The sequence below is a fragment of the Lithobates pipiens genome, unplaced genomic scaffold (assembly GCF_037356315.1).
Source record: "Lithobates pipiens isolate NorthernLeopardFrog02 unplaced genomic scaffold, aLitPip1_a1.2 Scaffold_8, whole genome shotgun sequence".
Classification (NCBI taxonomy): Eukaryota; Metazoa; Chordata; class Amphibia; order Anura; family Ranidae; genus Lithobates; species Lithobates pipiens.
Genome location: NW_027507903.1, coordinates 17,183,103 through 17,206,621, shown reverse-complemented (window position 1 = coordinate 17,206,621; position 23,519 = coordinate 17,183,103). Strand labels below are relative to the sequence as shown.

General features: G+C 44.0%; 1 protein-coding gene across 1 annotated transcript in view; it reads right to left on the bottom strand.

Moving 5' to 3' along the window:
• Positions 1–403: 403 nt before the first annotated feature.
• LOC143963668 (lysM and putative peptidoglycan-binding domain-containing protein 4-like) overlaps positions 404–23,519 on the bottom strand; it is a 29,851-nt gene continuing 6,735 nt past the window's right edge. The window contains exons 2-3 of the mRNA XM_077473377.1: positions 5,316–5,599; positions 404–1,141 (exon numbers count right to left, since the gene is read on the bottom strand). Coding sequence (XP_077329503.1) covers positions 632–1,141; positions 5,316–5,585 — 780 coding nt within the window. The 5' untranslated portion in view covers positions 5,586–5,599 and the 3' untranslated portion in view covers positions 404–631. The remainder of the gene's footprint in view (positions 1,142–5,315; positions 5,600–23,519) is intronic.

Sequence of the window (23,519 nt, the reverse complement as noted above, 5' to 3'; positions counted from 1 at the left end):
ACACCTTACTGAAGCACCAGGCTAAGGAGCAAACAACTGGCTCCAATGCCAGTCACCGCTCTCCACACCTTACTGGAGCACCAGGCTAGGGAGGGCACAACTGGCTCCAACGCCAGTCATTCAGTGCTCTCACCTACTTACTGGAGCACCAGGCTAGGATGAGCACAACTGGCTCCAACGCCAGTCAGTCACCATTCTCCACTCCTTACTGGAGCACCAGGCTAGAGAGGGCACAGCTGACTCTCTGGAAAGGTGAAGCCAGCTTTCAAATCAGGCAGCTGGGTGGATCCTAACAGTATTGTCGGGGTCCTTCTCTGCTCCGGGCAATAGCAAACTATGGGCTAATTCTGGGTCATAGGAGAACAAAAAGTAAGACCCAAAAGAGACGTACAGCCAAGAAAAAGTCTGTCCATATTTCTCTTTTAATCTGATGACAAGTTTCTTGTCCAAAGAGCTTGTTGGTGGTTTTTATGCAGACACCCCTGCCCCTCTGAACAATACTGTGCTTTCTGCTCCGGGGGGGGGGGGGGGGGGCTCCCATCAGGATATAAAGTGACATGAGAAGGGGGCCGAAGAGTCCTGCATCCTGTCCTCCAGCATCCAGAGGTCCGGGCGTATCCTGTAGGGGTGTCTATCCCTCAAAATGGGTACTTGCGTTTACCTGACTCGCCGTGCCATTGGCAGAGTGAAAGGGTTTCTCTGAAGATCTTTCATAGTAGATAATATAAAATACTGGCAAAACAATCCCAATTAAAAGCATGGCTAAAACGGCGTTCCACCATCGGATACCCCAGTCTGCCCCCAGATAGGAGTCTTTCGGTCGGGGTACAGGCGTCACCTGGGGACAGTCAGAGCCATAAGATTCCCCGAGCAGTTCCTGGGTCTGTGAGGCCTCCTCGATGTTCTGGTCTATCTCCTGGAAGTACTGACTTATGTCCCTGTGGTCCTCAGAGCCATTGCCGTCATCACCCGGCGGCTCGGCGACAACGTCGTGAGAATCTGCAGACCTGGAGGTTTGTGCGTCGAGTACCTCGTTATGTTCTGTAAAAATCCCATGCACCTTCACCGGGATTTTAATCGTCTTTACAGCGTACATGTCCTGCTCTGTCAGGAAGTTGTTGACTCTCTTAATGTCTGCGACCTGAAGGAGGAAAAAAAAAAAAACGTAACATGGAAACGTGACAAAAGCATTTGAGACACACCCAGGCAAATACATTTTTTAACCACTTGTTGACCTCTGGAAAGGTTTTACCCTCCTATATGACCAGGGCATGTTTTGCTATTCAGCACTGAGCTACTTTAGGTGGCAACTGCTCTGTCATGCAACACTGAACACAAATTAAATGTATATCACACAAATAGATCTTTCTTTTGGTGGTATTTTATCAAGTTTAACATTTTTTAATAAAGGAAAAAATAGAAAAAAGATTTTATTATAAAACATATCCAATAAAATCACAATTTTTCATACATTTAGGCCAAAATGCATCTTGCTACATGTCCTTCATATAAAAACAGAAATAAAAAAACCCCAATAAGTGTATATTAACCACTTTCCAACCACCAAACTGTAAATGTTACGTCATTACATTGACGCTACATACCGGGGTTATGGCAGCAGTTAGCTACCATAACCTCTGTATTTTCTTTTGTTAGGCGGTCAGGTTTAAGATAAAAGTGATCCCAGTGACAAATTCACGACAGGGTCACTTTTATAGGCGGCGAAAGAGGTGCCCTCTCACCACTTCCCGGTGGTTTCCAAGCTTACCAGAGCCGTGAGGTAAACTCGAAACCGATCCGATGCGGCCAATGGCTAGCAGGAAGCCGAGTAAGGGCAAGATAGCCCCCACTCGGCTCTATGCCCTTGGAGGACCAGAGTGACCTCCGACATCACTTCTGGTTCCTCCTTTTGCTTTTAAAAGGTAAATGAGAGATCTGGGGTCTTTTTGACAGTGTCAGTCTGACATGCCGCATCTCCAATTGTGAAGCTTCTGTCAGAGGATTCTTACCTCGTGATCACCTGTGACCAATCACAGCCGATTACAGCATGAACCAGGAAGTGCTGGTAAACGCCATTCTTTGGTTCGCACTGACAGGGAAAGCCGATCGGAGGCTCTCCCTGGCAGAGGTGGGGTCTGTGCTGATAATCAGCACATTGATTATCAGCACAGCCCCATCAGATGTAATTAAAAGCTGCCAATCCATGCCCAGTCAGTGCTCCATCATAACCCCCTGTCAGTGCCCAATAAAGTGCCAATCAGTACGCACAACTGTGCCAGAGCCCACCACAGTGCCAATCAGTGCCCATCAGTAACACCTGTCGGTAACTAATCAGTACCTGCCCATCAGTGCTGCCTGTCAGTGCCCCTTCAATTCTACATATCAGTGCCGCCTCATCACTGCCCGTCAATGAAGGAGAAAACAAAATTTAATAACCAAAAAGAAAATTTTTTTTTTTTTTGGGCTTCAGTTTGTTTAGCAAAAAATAAAAACCCCAGTGGGGATCAAATACCACCAAAAGAAAACTCTATTTCTGGGAAGAAAATGATAAAAATTTGGTTTGGGTACAGTGTTGCATGATCGCGCAATTGTCATTCAAAACGAGTCAGCGCTGAAAGCTGAAAATTGACCTGGGCAGGAAGGAGCAAAAGTGCCCGGTACTGAAGTGGTTAAACCACCCATGTGATGTATCACTGCGATCGTTCGAGGGAGAGCAATAATTCTAGCACAAGACCTCCTCTGTAACTCTAAACAGGTAACCCGTAAAAGCCTTGCAGCTTCACAGCGCGTTCCCTACTGTGCTGCGCCTTCTGAATGGGGAAGGAGGAGTAGGGGGGGGCGGGGGCTGAACTTCTGAGTGATCTCCTGAGGCAAGATCTCTCAGAAGTGGGGAGGGGTACCTGGCAAAAATAGGTACCCGCCCCCCCCCCCCCGCAAGGCGCCAAATGAAGCACCGTTCGGGGGGGGGGGGGGGTTTAGGGGGGAACAAGACAGATAAGCGGAGCTTCCACTTTTGGGAGGAACTCGTCAGTTTGTCACCACTCCCCATGTGTGCGCAATTTTAAACCATGACATCTTAGGTATCTATTTATTCGGCAGAACATCATCTTTCCCATTATGCAAAAAAAATTGGGCAAACCGTACGTTTTTTAATTTTTTATTAACCACTTCAGCATCAGAAGATTTTACAACCTTAAAGACTAGGCCATTGTTTGCGATATGGCACTGCGTTACTTTGACAATTGCATGATTGTGTGACGCTGTACCCAAATAAAATTAATGTCTTTCATTTCCCCCACAAATAGAGGCTTCTTTTGGTGGTATTTGATCACCTCTGCGGTTTTTATTTTTTTCATTATAAACAAAAAAATGGGTGACAATTTTGAAAAAAAAAAAAAAAACACCAATTTTTTACTTTCTGCTATAATACATATCCAATAAAAACTATTTTAAAAATCAAATATCTTCATCAATTTCAGCCAACATAATGTTCTGCTACATATATTTGGTAAAAAAATCCCAATAAGCGTATATTGATTGGTTTGTGGAAAAGTTATCACATCAACAAACTATGGGATATTTTTATAGCATTTTTCTTTCTTTCTTTATTTTTTTACTAGTAATGGCTGTGATCAGCGATTTTTAGCAGGACTGCGACTGTGCCACCTGACACTTTTTTGGGAGCCAGTGACAATATTACAGTGATCAGTGCTAAAAATATGCACTGTGACTGTACTAATTACACTGGCTGGGAAGGGGATAACATCAGGGGCAATCAAAGGGTTAAATGTGTGCCTAGCTGGTGCTTGCTGTGTGGGAGAGGTTCTCTGACTGGATGAAGACAGAGATCCGTTTTCCTGCCTAGCAGGAACACAAGATCTCTATTTTCTCCCCTGGCAGAACGGCGATCTGCCTTGTTTACATAGGCAGACCGCTGTTCTGCCTCTCTCGGGAAGGATTGCGGGTGGCCGGCGGACATCGGTCCCCCAGACCCACTGATTGGACAGAGGGGGAGCCAATCAGCACGCAATTGCGCCTCTGTTGGCCCGCACGCCCTCCAATGTCTATTGCACAAAATGATGTACAGGTATATCGTTTCACGCAATAGAGCCAACCTGCCACATTACAAGTGCAGTAGGCGGTCGGCAGCTAGTTAAGGTGAAAAAAAAAGCCTCCTGAAATACTTACCCGAGACCCATCTCCAACCACCAATGTGCACAAGAGCAGAGGATCTCTCTACTTATTGGTTTAGACACAGCAATAGGAGCCACTGGTATCTGCTGTAGTCACTCAGAGGAAGTTGGGGGGGGGGGGGGGGGATTTCAGAATTTTGGAAATTCGAAATGTGAAAATTCAAAAATTCGAAATGTGAAAATTCAAAATGTGAAAATTCAAAATGTGAAAATTCAAAATGTGAAAATTCGAAATGTGAAAATTCGAAATGTGAAAATTCGAAATGTGAAAATTCGAAATGTGAAAATTCGAAATTAGGAAATTTGAAAATTCTAAATTTCATAAATGTAAAAATTCTAAAATTTGGAAATGTGAAAATCCAAGAAAAAGAATGAAAATCTGAAAATTCGAAAACCCCGAAAATAATAAACTAATATTAAATTATAGTTTTTGGAATTTCCTTTCAAATTTGGCTGTTAGTGAAGGTAAGGAGTACGAATTTATCTGAAGTTACGAATGATATGAAATATCGAATGCCATATCTAAACAAATTAAACAAAATGATTTAATAATAATAATAAATAACAATAATAATAAAACCTTTTTATTATTTGTTTAGATGCGGAATTCGTTATTTCGGATAATACGCTACTTCAGGTACATTTGTATTCGTTATGTTCACAAACAGCCAAATTTGAAAGGAAATTCCAATACCTATAAATTTAATAGTTATTATTTTGAATTTTACTGATTTTATTTCTTTTCAGATTTTTGAATTTCCAAAAAACCTGAAATTAGGAGTTCGAAAATCCAGAAATCCGAAAATTCTGCAATTTGAAAATCCGCATTTTTGGTTTTCCGAATTTCCGAAAAAAGCAATAAATAAATAAATGTAAAAAAAAAAAAAAAAAAAAAAAAAAAAAAACCGCAGGATGTGATCAAATGCCACCAAAAGAAATCTTTAGTGTGGGGAAAAGAAAAGGTATCTAGATTTTGTTTGGATACAGCGTTGCATGACTGCGCAATTATCTGGTCATAAAGGGGGTGAAACCTTCCAGAGCTCAAGTGGTTAAAACCTTATTGAATCCATCAAATCCCTGTTAATAACACCCAACAGAGTCCAGGCTAAGCCCAGTCATTACCTTGCACCCATACTGCAGCGCCAGCTTGTTCAGGCTGTCCTCCTCTGTGATGGTTCGCTCCAAGAAAACCACATCGCTGGCCTTCTCCCGCAAAGCGCTCCGGCGTTGGAGCTCTCCGCCCCTCGCTCGTAATTCCATAACATCGAGCTCCTCTTCAGACGAGCTGTCCAGATCCGCCGCTCCATTAGTAAAGGTGTAGACATGGGCTCCAAGGGAGGTATGGACTCCGGTGGGCGGGTGGAAGGAATGAGAGGGTCCCTTTAGACGCATTGTCGGAGGGGGCTCTAGGGAAGATAGAAATAAAAACAGCTCTGAATCAATCGATGGGCAATCACGATCACAAGGAAGCAATTCTTAAATATAGAACGCGGCATTCAACACTTCACTAATTGGATAATAACACGCTCCCGCCGAGTCTGCCAGATTCTGGATTAAGGCTCCATTGACTTCACTGATCTATTAGCACGGTCTATTTGCTGTAACTGTCATTATTTTCAGCCATGTGACAGTTATCTCTCCCTACAGGAAATAATGGTCATTATGGAAAATAATTGGGTATAGCGGAGGGAATGTAATCATTATCTCTGGTTTGCAGGCACACAACATTATTAGGAGCTCCCTATTCTCTACAGCGTGAAACTTCTTATCTGCTCTCATTTGTTCCGTTAAATCAACCATTGAAAGAGATTACTGGCAGTTAGAGATGTACCGATACCAGGCATCTGAGTATCAGTCCTCGCCCAAGTGCTCCCAATACGAGGGTTGTCCCAATACCACTTTTTTTGAGAACGAGTACAAGTACCGAGACTTTTTTTCCCAAGTATTCCCCAATACCAATTCTCTTTTTTTATGTCATGTGACAGTTTTCAAAGCACAATACAGATTAGGTGGCACTGATATGCAGCACTGATGGCTGGCACTAATGGATGGGCACCGACTGGTGGCTGCCACTGGCAGGTGGCTGCCACTGCTGGGCGGCACCCACAGGTGGCTGCCACTGCTGGGCGGCACCCACAGGTGGCTGCCACTGCTGGGCGGCACCCACAGGTGGCTGCCACTGCTGGGCGGCACCCACAGGTGGCTGCCACTGCTGGGCGGCACCCACAAGTGGCTGCCACTGCTGGGCGGCACCCACAAGTGGCTGCCACTGCTGGGCGGCACCCACAAGTGGCTGCCACTGCTGGGCGGCACCCACAAGTGGCTGCCACTTATGGGCATTGGGCACTAGAGCTGCAAGAGTCTGGCTAAAATGAGAATCACAATTTTTTTTGCTTAGAAGATAGATCACGATTCTCACGGCGTAACATCATCTTTCACATTAAAACAAAAGAAAAATTGGGCTAGCTTTACTGTTTCGTTTTTTTTTCATTCATTGAAGTGTATTTTTTCCCAAAAAAACTGCGTTTGAATGACCGCTGGGCAAATACAATAAAATATTGCAGCAATTGCCATTTTATTCTCTAGGGTCTCTGCTAAAATATATACAGTGCCTTGCGAAAGTATTCAGCCCCCTATTTATCACCATCAGTCATTTAGGACAACATTGGATCATTCAGAGATCCTCGCTGAACTTCTGGAGTGAGTTTGCTGCACTGAAAGTAAAGGGGGCTGAATAATTTTGCACGCACCACTTTTCAGTTTTTTATTCGTTAAAAAAGTTTCAAAAATCCAATAGATTTCGTTCCACTTCACAATTGTGTCCCACTTGTTGGTGATTCTTCACAAAAAATAAAAATTTTATATCTTTATGTTTGAAGCCTGAAATGTGGCAAAAGGTTGAAAAGTTCAAGGGGGCCGAATACTTTCGCAAGGCACTGTATATAATGTTTGGGGCTCCAAGTAATTTTCTAGCAAAAAATATTGATTTTAACTTAAGAAACAAGTGTCAGAAAAAGATTTAGACTTTAAGGCCCCTTTCACACTGAGGCGTTTTTCATTCCAGTGTGAAAGTATGAAAGCCGGAGAGCGGTGCTAAAAAGTCCTGCTAGCAGCATCTTTGGAGCGGTGAAGGAGCGGTGTATTCACCACTCCTACCCATTGAACTCAATGGGGCAGCGCAGCTATACCACCGGCAAAGCGCAGCTGCAGCGGCACTTTGCGGGGGCCCCGACCGGCACGCGAGCACGCCGCGCTCGCGATGGCAGGGCAGCAAATTTAAAGGGACGTACAGGTACACCCATTTGCCTGCCCGTGCCATTCTGCCGACGCACATCGACGTACGCCAGTCAAGGAACCGGTGTCCTGCCTTAAAGCAGAGTTCCCCCCAAAAGTGGAACTTCTGTTTATCTTATCCCCCCCCCCCCCGGCCACACTTGGCACCTATCTGGGGCGGGGGGAGGAGCGAGTACCTGTTTTTGACAGGTACCCTGTTCCCTACTTCCGTCGGACCTCGCCGCAGAAGACCGCCTTAAGCCGGCCATAGACGGTTCGAATCTCAGTCAGTTTAGCAAGGCATGAATGTACCCAGGTTTAATGATCGATCAACTTGGGTACCACGAACCTGTCAGATTTTACATGCGATTATTGCTAGTGGCTTTAATAGCTGCTAGCAGTGGAGCCGTGTGACGGCTCCACCCCCCCCCCCCCCCCCCAATCCCCCCCCGAAGCATGTAGTAGTCCTGACTGCTGTAACTGGGACTGGAAGCAGACTGACTATCTCAGCTAAGGGAATGATGCAGACAAGGAAGTCAAGCTTTGATTCAATAAGGATTTTAATAAACTTTGTTGCAGATTCCCACCTTTTCTAATTCTGAAGAAATAGCTGTGTCCATGTGGAAAGTGAATCTAATGGGAATGATTTTTTTAAATTATCAATCAGCTGCTGCACTTACAAGGTTCTAATGAAGAAAGTGACAGGGTCTACATCCCTTTAGATGTGATTTGCCTTTGGGAATAGTTAACCAAAAATAAAATTTTTGTTGCAGGGGATGCCCAAAAATCTGACTTGCATCTTAATGCAGACTTCTGGGAAAATCAGTGAGACAATCACACAAGTAGGAAATTACAATTCGGGGGTGTGGCATTCTGTACACCCTCTGTATACAGAACACCTCCAAGTTGTCATATCCCATTTTACAGAAAATTCCAGCGCTGCAGATTGAAAAGGAAAGGTACATTTAAATAACATTCAATGACTACTATAGCGTGTATAATTGTATTTGCATTTTTTTCCCCACGAAAGTGGAGTTACCCTTTAAATAATTCTGGGTGTTGGTGTACATTTCTCCCTTGTCATGACGTCTTCATGTCTGTTGATTGTTCCAGGTGAGAAAACGCAACTTTATCAGTTAGTAATCAGTGAAATGACCTCGTGTAACAGATGTGAACACGTAGTCCGCTTCCTTCAGATGCAAAGTGTTATATAAAAGCGAAGACTGCAGAATCCAGTACTGCCCGAGCCAACATAAAAATACTAGGGATCCACCGATATCAATTTTTCAGGGCCGATACGATATCGATTTTTCGACTACCTTTTCAGGCAAACAGCCAAAATGAGGTGCCGATAGTATAGTATGTACATTACATTTTTACGCAGTCCTTTTGAATATTATAAAAAGGACTGTGTAAAAAAATAAAAAATAAAATATATATATATATATATATATATATATATATATATATATATATATATATATATATATATATATATATATATATAGAATTTTTTTTTTAAATTATTATATAGATATTAATATTTTTTTTAATCACTCATTGCTGTCACAAGGGATGTAAACATCTATTCTGACAGTAATAAGCAGTGGCAGGTACTCTTTATGGAGGGATCGAGAGGGGGGGGGGGGGGGTCTATAAAATCTTCAAAACATCAAGATGCGGCCTGCACGCATCACCCTGGTAAAACCCCCTTAAAGCAATACCGATAAACCATCGCCCCTAGAAAATCCAGAGATGCCAAAAAGCACACCCCCCCCCCCCTTCCCTGCAATAAACTATTGTGCCCATGGCAGCAAAGAAAAGGACAGAACTCCTCCTACAGATCCTGCTCCTCTCTGTGCAGCCGCAGCACCCCCTTGGCACTTTCTGCTTTCCAGCTCCACCCTCAGCAGCACAAGGAAAGGGCACTGTTGTGAAAGAGGGTGGGGGACTCGACTTCTGATGGTGGTGGGGGGGGGGGAGCGCTTGACATCTGATGTAAGAGGAGGGGCACAAGGAAAGGGGGGGTGCACTGTTGTGAAGGAGGGTGGGGGACTCGACTTCTGATGGTGGTGGGGGGGTGCTTGACATCTGATGTAAGAGGAGGAGCACAAGGAAAGGGGGGTGCACTGTTGTGAAGGAGGGTGGGGGACTCGACTTCTGATGGTGGTGGGGGTGGGGGACTCTTGACATCTGATGTAAGAGGAGGAGCACAAGGAAAGGGGGGTGCACTGTTGTGAAGGAGGGTGGGGGACTCGACTTCTGAGGGGGGTGGTGGTGGGGGGGGGGGGCGCTTGACATCTGATGTAAGAGGAGGGGCACAAGGAAAGGGGGGTGCACTGTGATGTAAGGGACTCTTGACTGATGGTGGGGGGGGGGGGAGCACTTGACCTCTGAAGTGAAGGGGGGGTTTGCTCTGAACTTCTGCTTAGAATAAGAATAATGTAATTCTATGCAAGTTGAAAAGGAGGGTCGCACACCACCGGTATTATCCACAAGAAACTTTATCAGATATAATCTCAGCCAGTTCCTGGCAAAAATGTGATCAACGGGTGGCCCTTTTGGCGCCACACTGCCCAATATCCTTTGATTTAAAGATTGAAAGAGCCGGACAGAAAACTGACAACTAAACAGTGCCTGCAGCCAATCAGATGGAGGCACTGTTTGGGTATGCCGACAGGTAGCTGAACCAGCTGACAGAATACAATTACAGCAGCATGAGAGGAGTCCATCCGTGCTATTTAGTGTGGAAGGAGTAATTTTTTTTTTTTTTTTTTATTTCTTTTGTTCAGCCCACAGTCTGAACAAAATAAGTCTTATGTGGTCAACTTTGGGGTGCTAATGGGGTTTGTAGTGGCAACTTTCTGTCCCTCCAATACACCAATCATGTGGTTCATGATATATTTTCTTTACTTACAGCGGGTAAAATAAGTATTGAACACGTCACCATTTTTCTAGGTAAATATATTTCTAAAAGGTGCTATTGACATGAAGTTTCCAGCACATGTCGGTAATAACCCATGCAATCCATACATACAAAAGACACCAAAACAAATAAGTTCAGAAATAAAGTTCTGTGTAATAAAAAGCAATGACACAGGGAAAATGTATTGAACGTGTGAAGAAAGGGAGGTGCAAAAAAAAAAGGCATGGAAAGCCAAGACACCATCTGAAATCTATCAGTAATTAGAAAGCAATTCTGCCCCCCTTGTCAGTGCAAATTAATATCAGCTGGTTCAGTCTCAACTGATGGCCTATAAAAAGGCGTCTCATTACCAAGGCGTCACACAAAGAACATCTCATGATGACCTTCGCAACCGCATTGTTGCAAAACATACTGATGGCATTGTGGAAAATAAAAGGGAAAATTTAGGGCGGGGGGGGGGGAATTGGAACTGTATATGAAACACACCACTCGGGTAGGATGGGACATGCAATATAATATATAGGATATTAATTGGTGACGGCAATGTGTTAATGAACATTAATTATCTATATATTATTCATTTTAGGCTTCCCCAGTTAGCCACTCCTGATGAGTGGATACAAATCCACGAAACGCGTAGAGATTTTATATTTGATGTCATGTCACAGCAACCATGCCTTTACCCTGGGTTTTATTTGGATAAGTCAACAATTATTTAATACAATATGTTCACTGTGCCTGTGACTATTCTGGATGTACTGCTGATATTAATTTTATCACATGATACTTTGTTTACTATGTTATTAATTCTATTATGATATGATGTATTAATCATGATTTACTAATCTGTATCATATTTATTGATTTAACCACTTAAGGACGGCCTCATACCAATGTACGTTGGCAGAATGGCACAGCTGGGCACAATCACATACCTGTACGTGGCTTTTTAAGTGCCCAGCTGTGGGTCGGGAGCGTGCCGCTGGCGGCGCGCTCTCGACCCGGTCCTGTGCTCCGTGACCATGGCCGCGGGACCAGCCGACCCGACCGCCGCTGGTGTCCCTTGATCGGGTCACAGAGCTGAAAAATGAGGAGAAGTCTGTGTAAACAAACCTCTCCCTGTGCTTCCTAGTGTGGCTGTCACCAATTGTCTTTCCTTATAAAAGGGAACAGACGATCAGTGATGACACAAGCAAGGCCACGCCCCCCTTACAATAAAAAAAAAAAAAAACAACGTCATACATAACACCTACACTGCCCCCTAGTGGTCAACTCCTTCACTGCCAGTGTCATTTACAAAGGAATCAGTGCATTTAAATAGCACTGATTGCATTGTATAACATTGTATAAATGACAAGGGTTCCAAAAATGTGTCAAAAATGTCCGATGTGTCCGCATTAATGTTGCATTCACAATAAAAATCGACTTGTGGAGAGGTTTAGAAAGACCTGGAATTAGCAGGTACAAATGTTTGAAAGAAAACAATAAGTAATGCACTCAACCGCCATGTCCTATATGCATGCTCACCACATAAGACTCCATTGCTGAAGAAAAAGCATGGTGAAGCTCATTTAAAGTAGTTGTAAACCCTTACAACACACTTTGACCTACAGGTAAGCCTAGATTAAGACTTACCTGTAGGTCCAAGAAATATCTCCTAAACCTACACAGTTTAGGAGATATTTGCCGAAAGACAGGCACCGCTGTCGACAGCGGCGCGCAGGCGCACTGAGCGCGGCACCATCAACGGCGACTATGCCGCGCAGGAGTGACGTCATCACGGCTTCGCCGAATGACAGCGGCGGAGCGGCGAGACCCACTGAGAAGATGGATGCGCCGGACTACAGGGGACAGCGGTGACTTCGCTGTCTCCTGTGTCAGGTAAGTGACACATAATGGACTACTATGCGATGTGATGCGATGCATAGTAGTCCATTATGCTTTACCTTTGCAGGGAATCAAAGAGGAAGTAAACTGATCAGGGTTTACTTCCTCTTTAAAGTTTGCTGCACAACATTTAGACAACCCTGTGAAATACTGGGAGAATATAGTCTGGTCAGATGAGACCAAAATTTAACTCTTTGGATGCCATAATACACACCATGTTTGGAGGTCACATGGCACATCACCCCAAAAAAACACCCCCCATACCAGCAGTGAGGTTTGGAGGTGGGAACATCATGGTGTGGGGCTGTTTTTCACCATACGGCACCGGCAAAGTTCAGATCATTGAAGGAAGGATGAATGGAAAAATGTACCAAGATATTGATTCTTGATAAAAATCTGCTGCCATCTACCAGGATGATGAAGATGAAACGAGGGCGGACATTTCAGCAAGACAATGATCCCAAACACAAAGCCAAGGAAACTCTCAATTGGTTTCAAAGAAAGAAAATAAAGCTGCTAGAATGGCCCAGCCAATCACCTGACTTGAATCCAATAGCAAATCTATGGAAAGAACTAAAGATCAGAGTTCATAGAAGAGACCCACAGAACCTTCAAGATGTAAAGACGGGTTGTGTGGAAGAATTGGGCCAAAATCACACCTGAGCAACGCATGCGACTCGTTTCTCCATACAGGAGGCGTCTTGAGCTGTCATTACCAACAAAGGATTTCGAACTTATTTGTTCTGGTGTCTTTGTATGTATGGATTGCATGGGTCGTTAACGACATGTGGTGAAAATTCCATCTCAATAGCACCTTTAGAAATACAGTGCCTTGCAAAAGTATTCACCCCCTTGGTGTTTTACCTAATTTTGTTACATTACAGCCTTTAGATCAATTTTTTTTAATCTGAATTATATGTGATGGATGAGAACACAATAGCCTAATTTGAAGTAAAATTAGAAAAATATATACCGGTACATTAAAAACTATTTTTTAGAAATAAAAAACTGATGATTGACATGTTGTTATGAAGCCCATAAAAAGCTCTGGTGCAACCAAGTCACATAATTAGTGAAATGATGTCCACCTGTGTGCAATCCAAGTGTCACATGATCTGTCATTACATATACACACCTTTTCGAAAGGCCCCAGAGGCTGCAACACCTAAGCAAGAGGCACCATTAGCCAAACACTGCCATGAAGACCAAGGAACTCTGCAGACAAGTAAGGGACAATGTTGTTGAGAAGTACAAGTCAGGGTTAGGTTATAAAAATATCCAAATCTTTGATGATCCCTAGGAGCCCCATCAAATCTATCATAACTAAATGGAAAGAACATGGCACAACAGCAAACCTGCCAAGAGACGGCCGCACACCAAAACTCACAGACCGGGCAAGGAGGGCATTAATCAGAGAGGCAGCACAGAGACCTAAGGTATCCCTGGAGGAGCTGCAGAGTTCCACAGCAGAGACTGGAGTATCTGTACATAGGACGACAATAAGCCGTACGCTCCATAGAGTTGGGCTTTATGGCAGAGTGGCCAGAAGAAAGACATTACTTTCAGCAAAAAAACAAAACGGCAAGTTTTGAGTTTGCGAAAAGGCATGTAGGAGACTCCCAAAATGTATGGAGGAAGGTGCTCTGGTCTAATGAGACTAAAATGGAACTTTTTGGCCATCAAAGAAAACACTTTGTCTGGCACAAACCCAACACATCACTCAAAGAACACCATCCCCACTGTGAAACATGGTGGTGGCAGCATCATGCTGTGGGGATGTTTTTTAGCAGTTGGGACTGGGAAACTGGTCAGAGTTGAGGGAAAGGTGGATGGTGCTAAATACAGGGATTTTCTTGAGCAAAACCTGTACCACTCTGTGTGTGATTTGAGGCTAGGACGGAGGTTCACCTTCCAGCAGGACAATGACCCCAAACACACTGCTAAAGCAACACTTGGGTGGTTTAAGGGGAAACATGTAAATGTGTTGGAATGGCCTAGTCCATGGGTGCTCAACTGTGGCCCTCCAGCTGTTTCGAAACTACAAGACCCAATATGCCTCTGCCTTTGGGGGGTCATGCTTGTACCTGTCAACCTTGCAATGCCTCATGGGACTTGTAGTTCCGCAACAACTGGAGGGCCACAGGTTGAGCACCTATGGCCTAGTCAAAGCGCAGACCTCAATCCAATAGAAAATCTCTGGTCAGACATAAAGATTGCTGGTCACAAGCGTAAACCATCCAACTTGAAGGAGCTGGAGCAGTTTTGAAAGAAGGAATGGGCAAAAATCCCAGGGGTAAGATGTGGCAAGACTCAGAGACTTATCCAAAGTGGCTTGGAGCTGCGATAGCCGCAAAAGGCAGCTCTACAAAGTATTGACTTTAGGGGGGTGAATTGACTTTTTCTGTTATTTTGTCCTATTTGTTGTTTGCTTCACAATAAAAAAAAAAAACATCTTCAAAGTTGTGGGCATGTTCTGTAAATTGAATGATGCAAATCCTCAAATAATCCATGTTAGTTCCAGGTTGTGAGGCAACAAAACACGAAAAAAATGCCAAGGGGGTGAATACTTTTGCAAGACACTGTATGTTTTCCTAGAAAAATGGTGACATGTTCAATACATAATTTTACCTGCTGTAGAAATACATTTTGAGACAGCAAAGCACAATGTGGAACATGTATAAGGCTTCATACACACCAGACGCAGATGCAAACTCTGCTGGACACGTTTTTAAAAGCTGAAACCGGCGTTTAGAAACGCCCGTCTTGCCGCGATTTACCGCGTTTGCGTCTAGAAGCTCAAAAAACAGTATTATTAACTATTTCAGCAATTTTGTGAGACCAGAGTGAGTAGCAGCAGCAGTGTACTTGTATTTAGCGTGTCACTTGCTACGGCACCTGCCACAAGTTGTGGATTGTCCACTTGCCACAAGTTGTGGATTGTCCACTTGCCACATCACCTGCCACAAGTTGTGGATTGTCCACTTGCCACGTCACAAGCCACGTCACCTGCCACAAGTTGTGGATTGTCCACTTGCCACGTCACTTACCACGTCACCTGCCACAAGTTGTGGATTGTCCACTTGCCACGTCACTTACCACGTCACCTGCCACAAGTTGTGGATTGTCCACTTGCCACGTCACTTACCACGTCACCTGCCACAAGTTGTGGATTGTCCACTTGCCACATCACCAGCCACAAGTTGTGGATTGTCCACTTGCCACGTCACCTGCCACAAGTTGTGGATTGTCCACTTGCCGCGTCACCTGCCAGGTCACTTGCCACTTCACCTGCCACAAGTTGTGGATTGTCCACTTGCCACGTCACTTGCCACCTGCCATGTCACTTGCCACAAGTTGTGGATTGTCCACTTGCCACGTCACTTGCCATGTCAGCTGCCACAAGTTGTGGATTGTTCACTTGCCACGTCACCTGCCACAAGTTGTGGATTGTCCACTTGCCACGTCACCTGCCAGGTCACCTGCCACAAGTTGTGGATTGTGCACTTGCCACAAGTTGTGGCTTGTCCACTTGCCATGTCACTTGCCACTTCACCTGCCATGTCACTTGCCACAAGTTGTGGATTGTCCACTTGCCACGTCACTTGCCATGTCAGCTGCCACAAGTTGCGGATTGTTCACTTGCCACAAGTTGTGGATTGTCCACTTGCCAGGTCACCTGCCACAAGTTGTGGATTGTGCACTTGCCACGTCACCTGCCACAAGTTGTGGATTGTCCACTTGCCATGTCACTTGCCACTTCACCTGCCATGTCACTTGCCACAAGTTGTGGATTGTCCACTTGCCACGTCACTTGCCACCTGCCATGTCACTTGCCACAAGTTGTGGATTGTCCACTTGCAATTGCTTAAAATATTTTTAATGGTTTTTCATCATTTGCAACAATTTTTGAGATTTTTAATGTAAAAAAAAAAAGGTCACCTTTAAAAACGCTTATAAACTAAAACGTGGCAAAACGCGGTAGCGTTTTGCGTCTGAAACGTGGAAACTTTTGCGTCTGAACCCATTTTTTTGCTTCTGGAAAAATGAGGTTAAATGCAACTGCATAAAAACGGCAAAAAACGAGACTGTGTGCATGGACACCAGGGATAACATTGGATGAGTTCAGGGGCAGTTGAAAAAAGTGTCCAACTGCATCTGAACACGTATTAAACAGCGTCTCCTGTGCATGAAGCCTGAAGGCGACGTCATCATCAGACGATACAAACATTCTAAATATATTTTCTAAATAAAGCAGCATAAACTTTGAAGATTTTATTGTAGTTCTTAAAAAAACATTATTTATAAAAAAAAAAGATTTTGTATTTCCGCAACCCTATCAATAAATCTTTGCTGAATGACAACATAGAAATATATGTAAAGAAAAAAAATGTATGAAAAGAAAAGTTCTTTACTTAGTGGGTGTATCGGTTAGTGTGCTAAAGTGAACAATGGAGAGGTGTTTTTTCACATGCATAGGATGCATTAGGGTGAAAAAAAACACGGAGGGTTTATAACCCCTTTAAAGTCGTAATAAAGTTCACATCTACTTCAAGTGATACTAAAGTCTTTTTTTTTAATTTATTTTTTTATAATAATAAAATGTTATACTTACCTGCTCTATCTAACAGTTTTGCACAGAGCAGCCCAGATCCTCCTCTTCTCTGGCCCCATGGCAGCTCTCTTGTCCCCTCCCTCCTGTAAAGTGCCCCCACAGCAAGCAGCTTGCTATGGGGGCACCCGATCCGAGTCATAGCTCCCGGTATCCATTCAGAGGCCAAGCCACAGGCCGGCACACGCCCCCTTTCTCTCCTGATTGGCTGACCATCTTTGACAGCAGCGGGAGCCAATGGTGCTGCACTGCTGTCTTAGCTGATGAGGAGGGGAGTCCCAGGCAGCTGAGACATTCCTGCAAAAATTGCTGGATCTAGAGATGGACCTCAGGTAAGTATGAGGGCGGCCGCTGCACACAGGTTTTTTTTTTCTCTTACTGCGTAGAATGCATCAAGATCAAAAAAAAAAAAAAAAAAAAACAACCCTTCTGCCTTTACAATCACTTTAAGGATAAGCCTAAAATAATTCTTACCTGTAGGCAGAGTGAATATCTCCTAAATTTACACATTTGTAGTGGACGGTGACGTCACCAACGCATGTGCAGCGTGCTCCTAATACACAGCACACTTGCGTATGTCATGGATTAAGAGCGCTGTTCCGAAATTGTGACTCGCATACACATGCGCAGGAGTGACATCACAGCCTAGCCAATTAACCACTTAAGCCCCGGGGCCAACTTGCAGCCAAAGGACCAGGCCCCTTTTTGCGATTGCGTCGCTTTAACTGACAATTGCGCGGTCGTGCGGCGTGGCTCCCAAACAAAATTGGAGTCCTTTTTTTTCCCACAAATAGAGCTTTTGGTGGTATTTGATTACCTCCGCGGTTTTTATTTTTTGCGCTATAAACAAAAATAGAGCGACGATTTTGAAAAAAATTCAATATTTTTTACTTTGTGTTATAATAAATATCCCCCGAAAATCTATAAAAAAAATTTTTAGGAAATAAAAAATATATAAAAAACATTTTTTTTCCCTCAGTTTAGGCCGATACGTATTCTTCTACATATTTTTGGTAAAAAAATAAAAATAAAAATCGCAATTAGCGATTATTGATTGGTTTGCGCAAAAGTTATATAAAAATTGTTTTTTTTTACTAGTTATGGTGGCGATCAGTGATTTTTATTGTGACTGCAACATTATGGCGGACACATCGGACATTTTTGGGACCATTGCCATTTATACAGCAATCAGTGCTATTTAAATGCACTGATTTCTGTGTAAATGACACTGGCAGTGAAGGAGTTAACCACTAGGGGGCAGTGTAGGGGTTATGTATGACGTGATGTGTTTTTTTTTATTGTAGGGGTGCGTGGCCTGGCATGTGACGTCACTGATCGTCCTTCTCTATAAAAGGGAACAGACAATCGGTGACAGCCACAGTAGGAAGCACGGGGAGAGGTTTGTTTACACAGACCTCTCCTCGTTCTTCAGCTCTGTGACCTGATCGCAGGACACCAGCGGCGATCAAGTCCACTGGTCCCGCGGTCACGGAGCACAGGACTGGGTCGGGAGCGGGCCGCCGGCGGCGCGCTCCCATCCCACGGCTTGGCACTTAAAGAATCACGTGCCGGTACGTGATTGTGCCCAGCCGTGAGATTCTGCCGTATATCGGCGTGAGGCGGTCCTCAAGTGGTTAAGTGGCTGGAGGGTGCAAACCCGAAAGGAAGACCTGCAGCAGTGACAGCGCACCGCTAGGACACATCCACTTTACAGGTAAATCTGTCATAATGTGCTAGTATGCAGTAAATACTGGCACACTATCTGCGGGGGGGGGGCTTTTTTTTGTTTTTTTAAGACTTAACTAAGGGGCAACAATGAGCAGCAAGTAAAAAAGAAATACTTGGAGAGCCAAAAACACAATTTGTTTGCGGACAAGAGATTCACAGTAATTAGATGAGACACAGACACAAACAGGCAGTGCAATGAACGGAAGAGATGCGTTTTCATCACAATATCTATTCCACATTTGTGATGCAACACAGAGGAAATGGAGAGGCATGGATTAGACACAGTGGGGGGGTTATTTACTAAAACTGGTGTGTGCAAAATCTGGTGCAACTCTGCATAGAAACCAATCAGCTTTAAGGTGATACTAAAGTCTTGCTCTTCTGCTCGGGTCCCTCATCTGTGCTCCTGGTCCCTCCCTTCCACTCAGTGCCCCCAGAGCAAGTAAAATGCTCTGGGGGCACCCAAGCCGAGCCGATGCTCTGTGTGTCCATTCAGAAACGGAGCCATAGCCCGGCCCCCGCCTCCTCTCTCTCTCCTCAATGGCTCACCGACTTTGATTGAGCAATGGCGCCCACTGTGTATCTCAGCCAATCAGAAAAGAGAGTCCCGGACAGCATGGAAGCTGATCGCTTCCATGCCACACCGCATTGAGGCAGTAATTGCTGCAAAAGGGGCCCAAACCAAGTACTGAGTACATATGCAGGCCTGTACTTTTCAGAGGTCCGATATTGTTCTATGTACAATCCTTGTTTTTTTGATTGCATATAATTTTCTGAAATTGTGGATTTGGGGTTTTCATGAGCTTTAAGCCGTAATCATCACAATTATGACAAATCATGGCTTGAACTATCTTGCTTTGCATGTAATTAGTCTATCTCATATATTAATTTCATCTTTTAACCACTTACAGACCGGACCATTTTGTTGGTCAAAGACCAGACCACTTTTTGCGATTCGGCACTGCGTCGCTTTAACTGACAATTGCGCGGTCGTGCGACGTGGCTCCCAAACAAAATTGACGTCCTTTTTTTCCCACAAATAGAGCTTTCTTTTGGTGGTATTTGATCACCTCTGCGGTTTTTATTTTTTGCACTATAAACAAAAATAGAGCGACAATTTTGAAAAAAACGCATTCTTTTTTACTTTTTGTTATAATAAATATCCCCCAAAAATATATAAAAAAACATTTTTTTCCCTCAGTTTAGGCCGATACGTATTCTTCTACATATTTTTGGTAAAAAAAAAAATTAAAAAAAAAAAAAAAAAAAAAAATCGCAATAAGCGATTATTGATTGCTTTGCGCAAAAGTTATAGCGTTTACAAAATAGGGATAGTTTTATGGCATTTTTATTAATTTTTTATTAATTTTTTTACTAGTAATGGCAGCGATCAGCGATTTTTATTTTGACTGCGACATTGTGGCGGACACAACAGACATTTTTGACACATTTTTGGGACTATTGTCATTTATACAGTAATCACTGCTATATAAATGCAGTGATTCCTGTGTAAATGACACTGGCAGTGAAGGGGTTAACCAGTGGGTGGCAGTGTAGGGGTTAAGTGTTCCTAGGGGTGTGTTACTAACTGTGGGGGGGTTGGGCTTTAATTTAGTGAACACTGATCTCTGCTCCAATCACATGGAGCAGAGATCAGCGTCACTAGTTGCTAGGCAGAATGGAGAAATGCTGTTTACAACGGCATTTCTTCATTCGGCCGCTCCGTGAGACGATCGCGGGTATGCCCGCGGCGATCGAGTCCGCGGGTCCCACGACCGGACTCACAGGGGTCCCGACCAGCGCGGGAGCGCGCCGCCGCCGGCGCGCCCCCGATGGCGAGGCGGCAAATTTAAAGGGACGTACAGGTACGCCCATTTGGTTAAAGTGGTGTTCCCCACACACAAAAAAAAAAATGGTTAAAATTCCTAAAAAAAAAACATTTTGAAAAAAATTTTTTTTTTTTTAACTCACCTCTAAAAGCTAGGGGGTCCCTCGTAGTCTGCCTCTTTCAGTGCCTGGGCTCCTGACGTCACTTCCCCTCAGCACAGGAAGGACTCAGCTCTGCCCCCTCCCATCAGTCATCTGGGATACGTAACAGGTACTAGATGACTACGTGGCCAATCACGGCGCTCGTGCATGCGCAGTGGGTGCCCAGCTAGTGCCCACAGTTGCAATGCCGGTGCCGCCGAGAGGAGTGGCCAATCACGGCATTGCAACTGTGGGCACTAGCTGGGCACCCACTGCGCATGCACGAGCGCCGTGCAAGAAGCCATGTGGGGGACACAGCAAACATGTGGAAGAAGGTGCTCTGGTCAGATGAGACCAAAATTTTAATTTTGGCCTAAAAGCAAAGCACTATGTGTGGCAGAAAACTAACACTGCACATCACCCTGAACACACCATCCACACCGTGAAACATGGTGGTGGCAGCATCATGTTGTGGGGATGCTTTTCTGTCAGCAGGGACAGGGAAGCTGGTCAGAGTTGATGGGAAGATGGATGGAGCCAAATACAGGACAATCTTAAAAAAAAAAACCTGTTAAGAATATGCAAAAGACTTGAGACTGGGGAGGAGGTTCACCTACCAGCAGGACAACGACCCCAAACACACAGACAGAGCTACAATGGAATGGTTTTGATCAAAGCATATTCATGTGTTAGAATGGCCCAGTCACAGTCCAGACCTAAATCCAATTGAAAATCTGCGGCAAGACTTAAGAATTGCTGTTCACAGACGCTCTCCATCCAATCTGACAGAGCTTGAGATATTTTGCAAAGAAGAAGAATGGGGAGAAATGTCCTCTCTAGATGTGCAAAGCTGGTAGAGACAACCCCAAAAAGACTTGCAGCTGTAATTGCAGCGAAAGACAGTTCTACAAAGTATTGACTCCGGGGGGCGCCATACAAATGCCCCCCACACTTGTCACATATTTGTAACAATTGTTGAAAACCAATTATCATTTTCCTTCCACTTCACAATTATGTGTCACTCTGTGTTGGTCTATCGCATAAAATCCCAATAAAATACATTTACGTTTTTGGTTGCAACGTGACAAAATGTGGAAAATTTCAAGGGGGGGTGAATACTTTTTCAAGGCACTGTACTGAGTAAAAACAACCAAAACATTTGAACGTGAACAGTGCCTTTAAGATTTGTAGTCACCAGACCTGGACTAGAGCTGACTAGTGCTTTAAGCTCACGGGGGGGGGGGGGGGGGGAGGGGTTGAAGGTCGGCCATATTGCTTACTGAAGCTGATGCTACTTCTAGGAACATTTACAAGCAGAGATCAAACAATACTCCAGTGTTTATGTCCTAAAGCTGCTTTGTAAGAGATCTTTGAAGCTGATGGGTGGTGTAACACTTTGGCCTCACTCCAAAACAGCATCATTATCTTTGGAACGAGTGACTATAGAACCGGCACGTGAAACTGGTGATTTATGGGGCCCTCTTGACCCTTCTCTGGGGCCCGCAGTGCCCCCATTACATATAAAAGAAAAGTACTTGTGCTCTCCTTCCAAAGACGTGGCTGACAAAAACACTCCAGTAAGTGTATCACATCCAACTCTAAAACACATCAAATTCTTTTAACCCCCAACTAGTATCTTTAGAACTCGGATATTTACAGATCTCCTCCACCGTACAATTCACGGCATTTTTCTACACCCAGAGAGCCAAAGATGGCATTTACAGCTGGCCATAGAAGTGAATAGTTGTACTGTATGTGGCTGTACTCGGGTAAACAATGAGGTCTTCTTGCATGTGCAGATAGGATAATCCCCAAATGTACAGCCATCCACTTCTATGGTAGGCTGTAGAGCTGCACGATTAATCGTTAAGAATCGAGATAGCAATTCTTTCCCCCCCCCCCCCTCGCGATCTTAACAAAGCATTTTCCCGATTCTATGCTCAAGCGGACAGCTGTCAAAAAATGAATTAAATAAAACAGGTAGTCTGCCAAGTATCACAACATTCCTCAGCTGCTGAACTAACTATAAACATTGTAAGTTTGTTTTGTTCTTTAGATCAAAGGAATAAACTTCTGTCTGTAAATGAGGGAAGTTTAAAGTGGTGTTGCCACCAAAAAATACAAAATTGTTTAAAAATCTTTAAAAAAAATTAAAAGAAAATAATTGGAAAAAAAAAATAAAAAAATGTACTCGCCTCTAAATACCTGTTGCTAGGGGGTCCCTCGTAGTCTGCCTTCTTCCTTGCCCGGGCTGGTGACATCACTTCCCCTCGTGCTGCACAGTCACCTGGGACCTGTCACGTGTCCCAGGTGACTGTGTGGCGTATCACGGTGCCCTGCGCCACTCGCGCATGTGCAGTGGGTGCCCGGCTGTGAAGCCACAGACGGGTGCCCACAGTACGAATGACGGCGCCGCGAGCAGAGCGGGGAACCTGGGACAGGTAAGTGTCCAATTATTAAAAGTCAGCAGCTGCAGTATTTGTAGCTGCTGACTTAATTTTTTTTTTTTTTTTTTTTTTTTTTAGGGGGGCACCCCACTTTAACCACTTAAAGACTAAACCTTTTTCTGACACTTGTTGGTTTCAAATTAAAATCATTATTTTTTGCTAGAAAATTACTTAGAACCCCCAAACATACACACATATTTTTTTTTTTTGCAGAGACCCTAGAGCAAGGGTGTCCAAACTTTTTTTCAAAGAGGGCCAGATTTGATGAAGGGCGTGAAGGCCGACCATTTTGCTTGCTTAAGACCAGACCACTTTTTGTGATTCTGCACTGCGTCGCTTTAACTGACAATTGCGTGGTTGTGCGACATGGCTCCGAAATAAAATTGACGTTCTTTTTTTTTCCACAAATAGAGCTTTCTTTTGGTGGTATTTGATAACCCCTGCAGTTTTTATTTTTTGCACTATAAACAAAAAAAGATCGACAATTT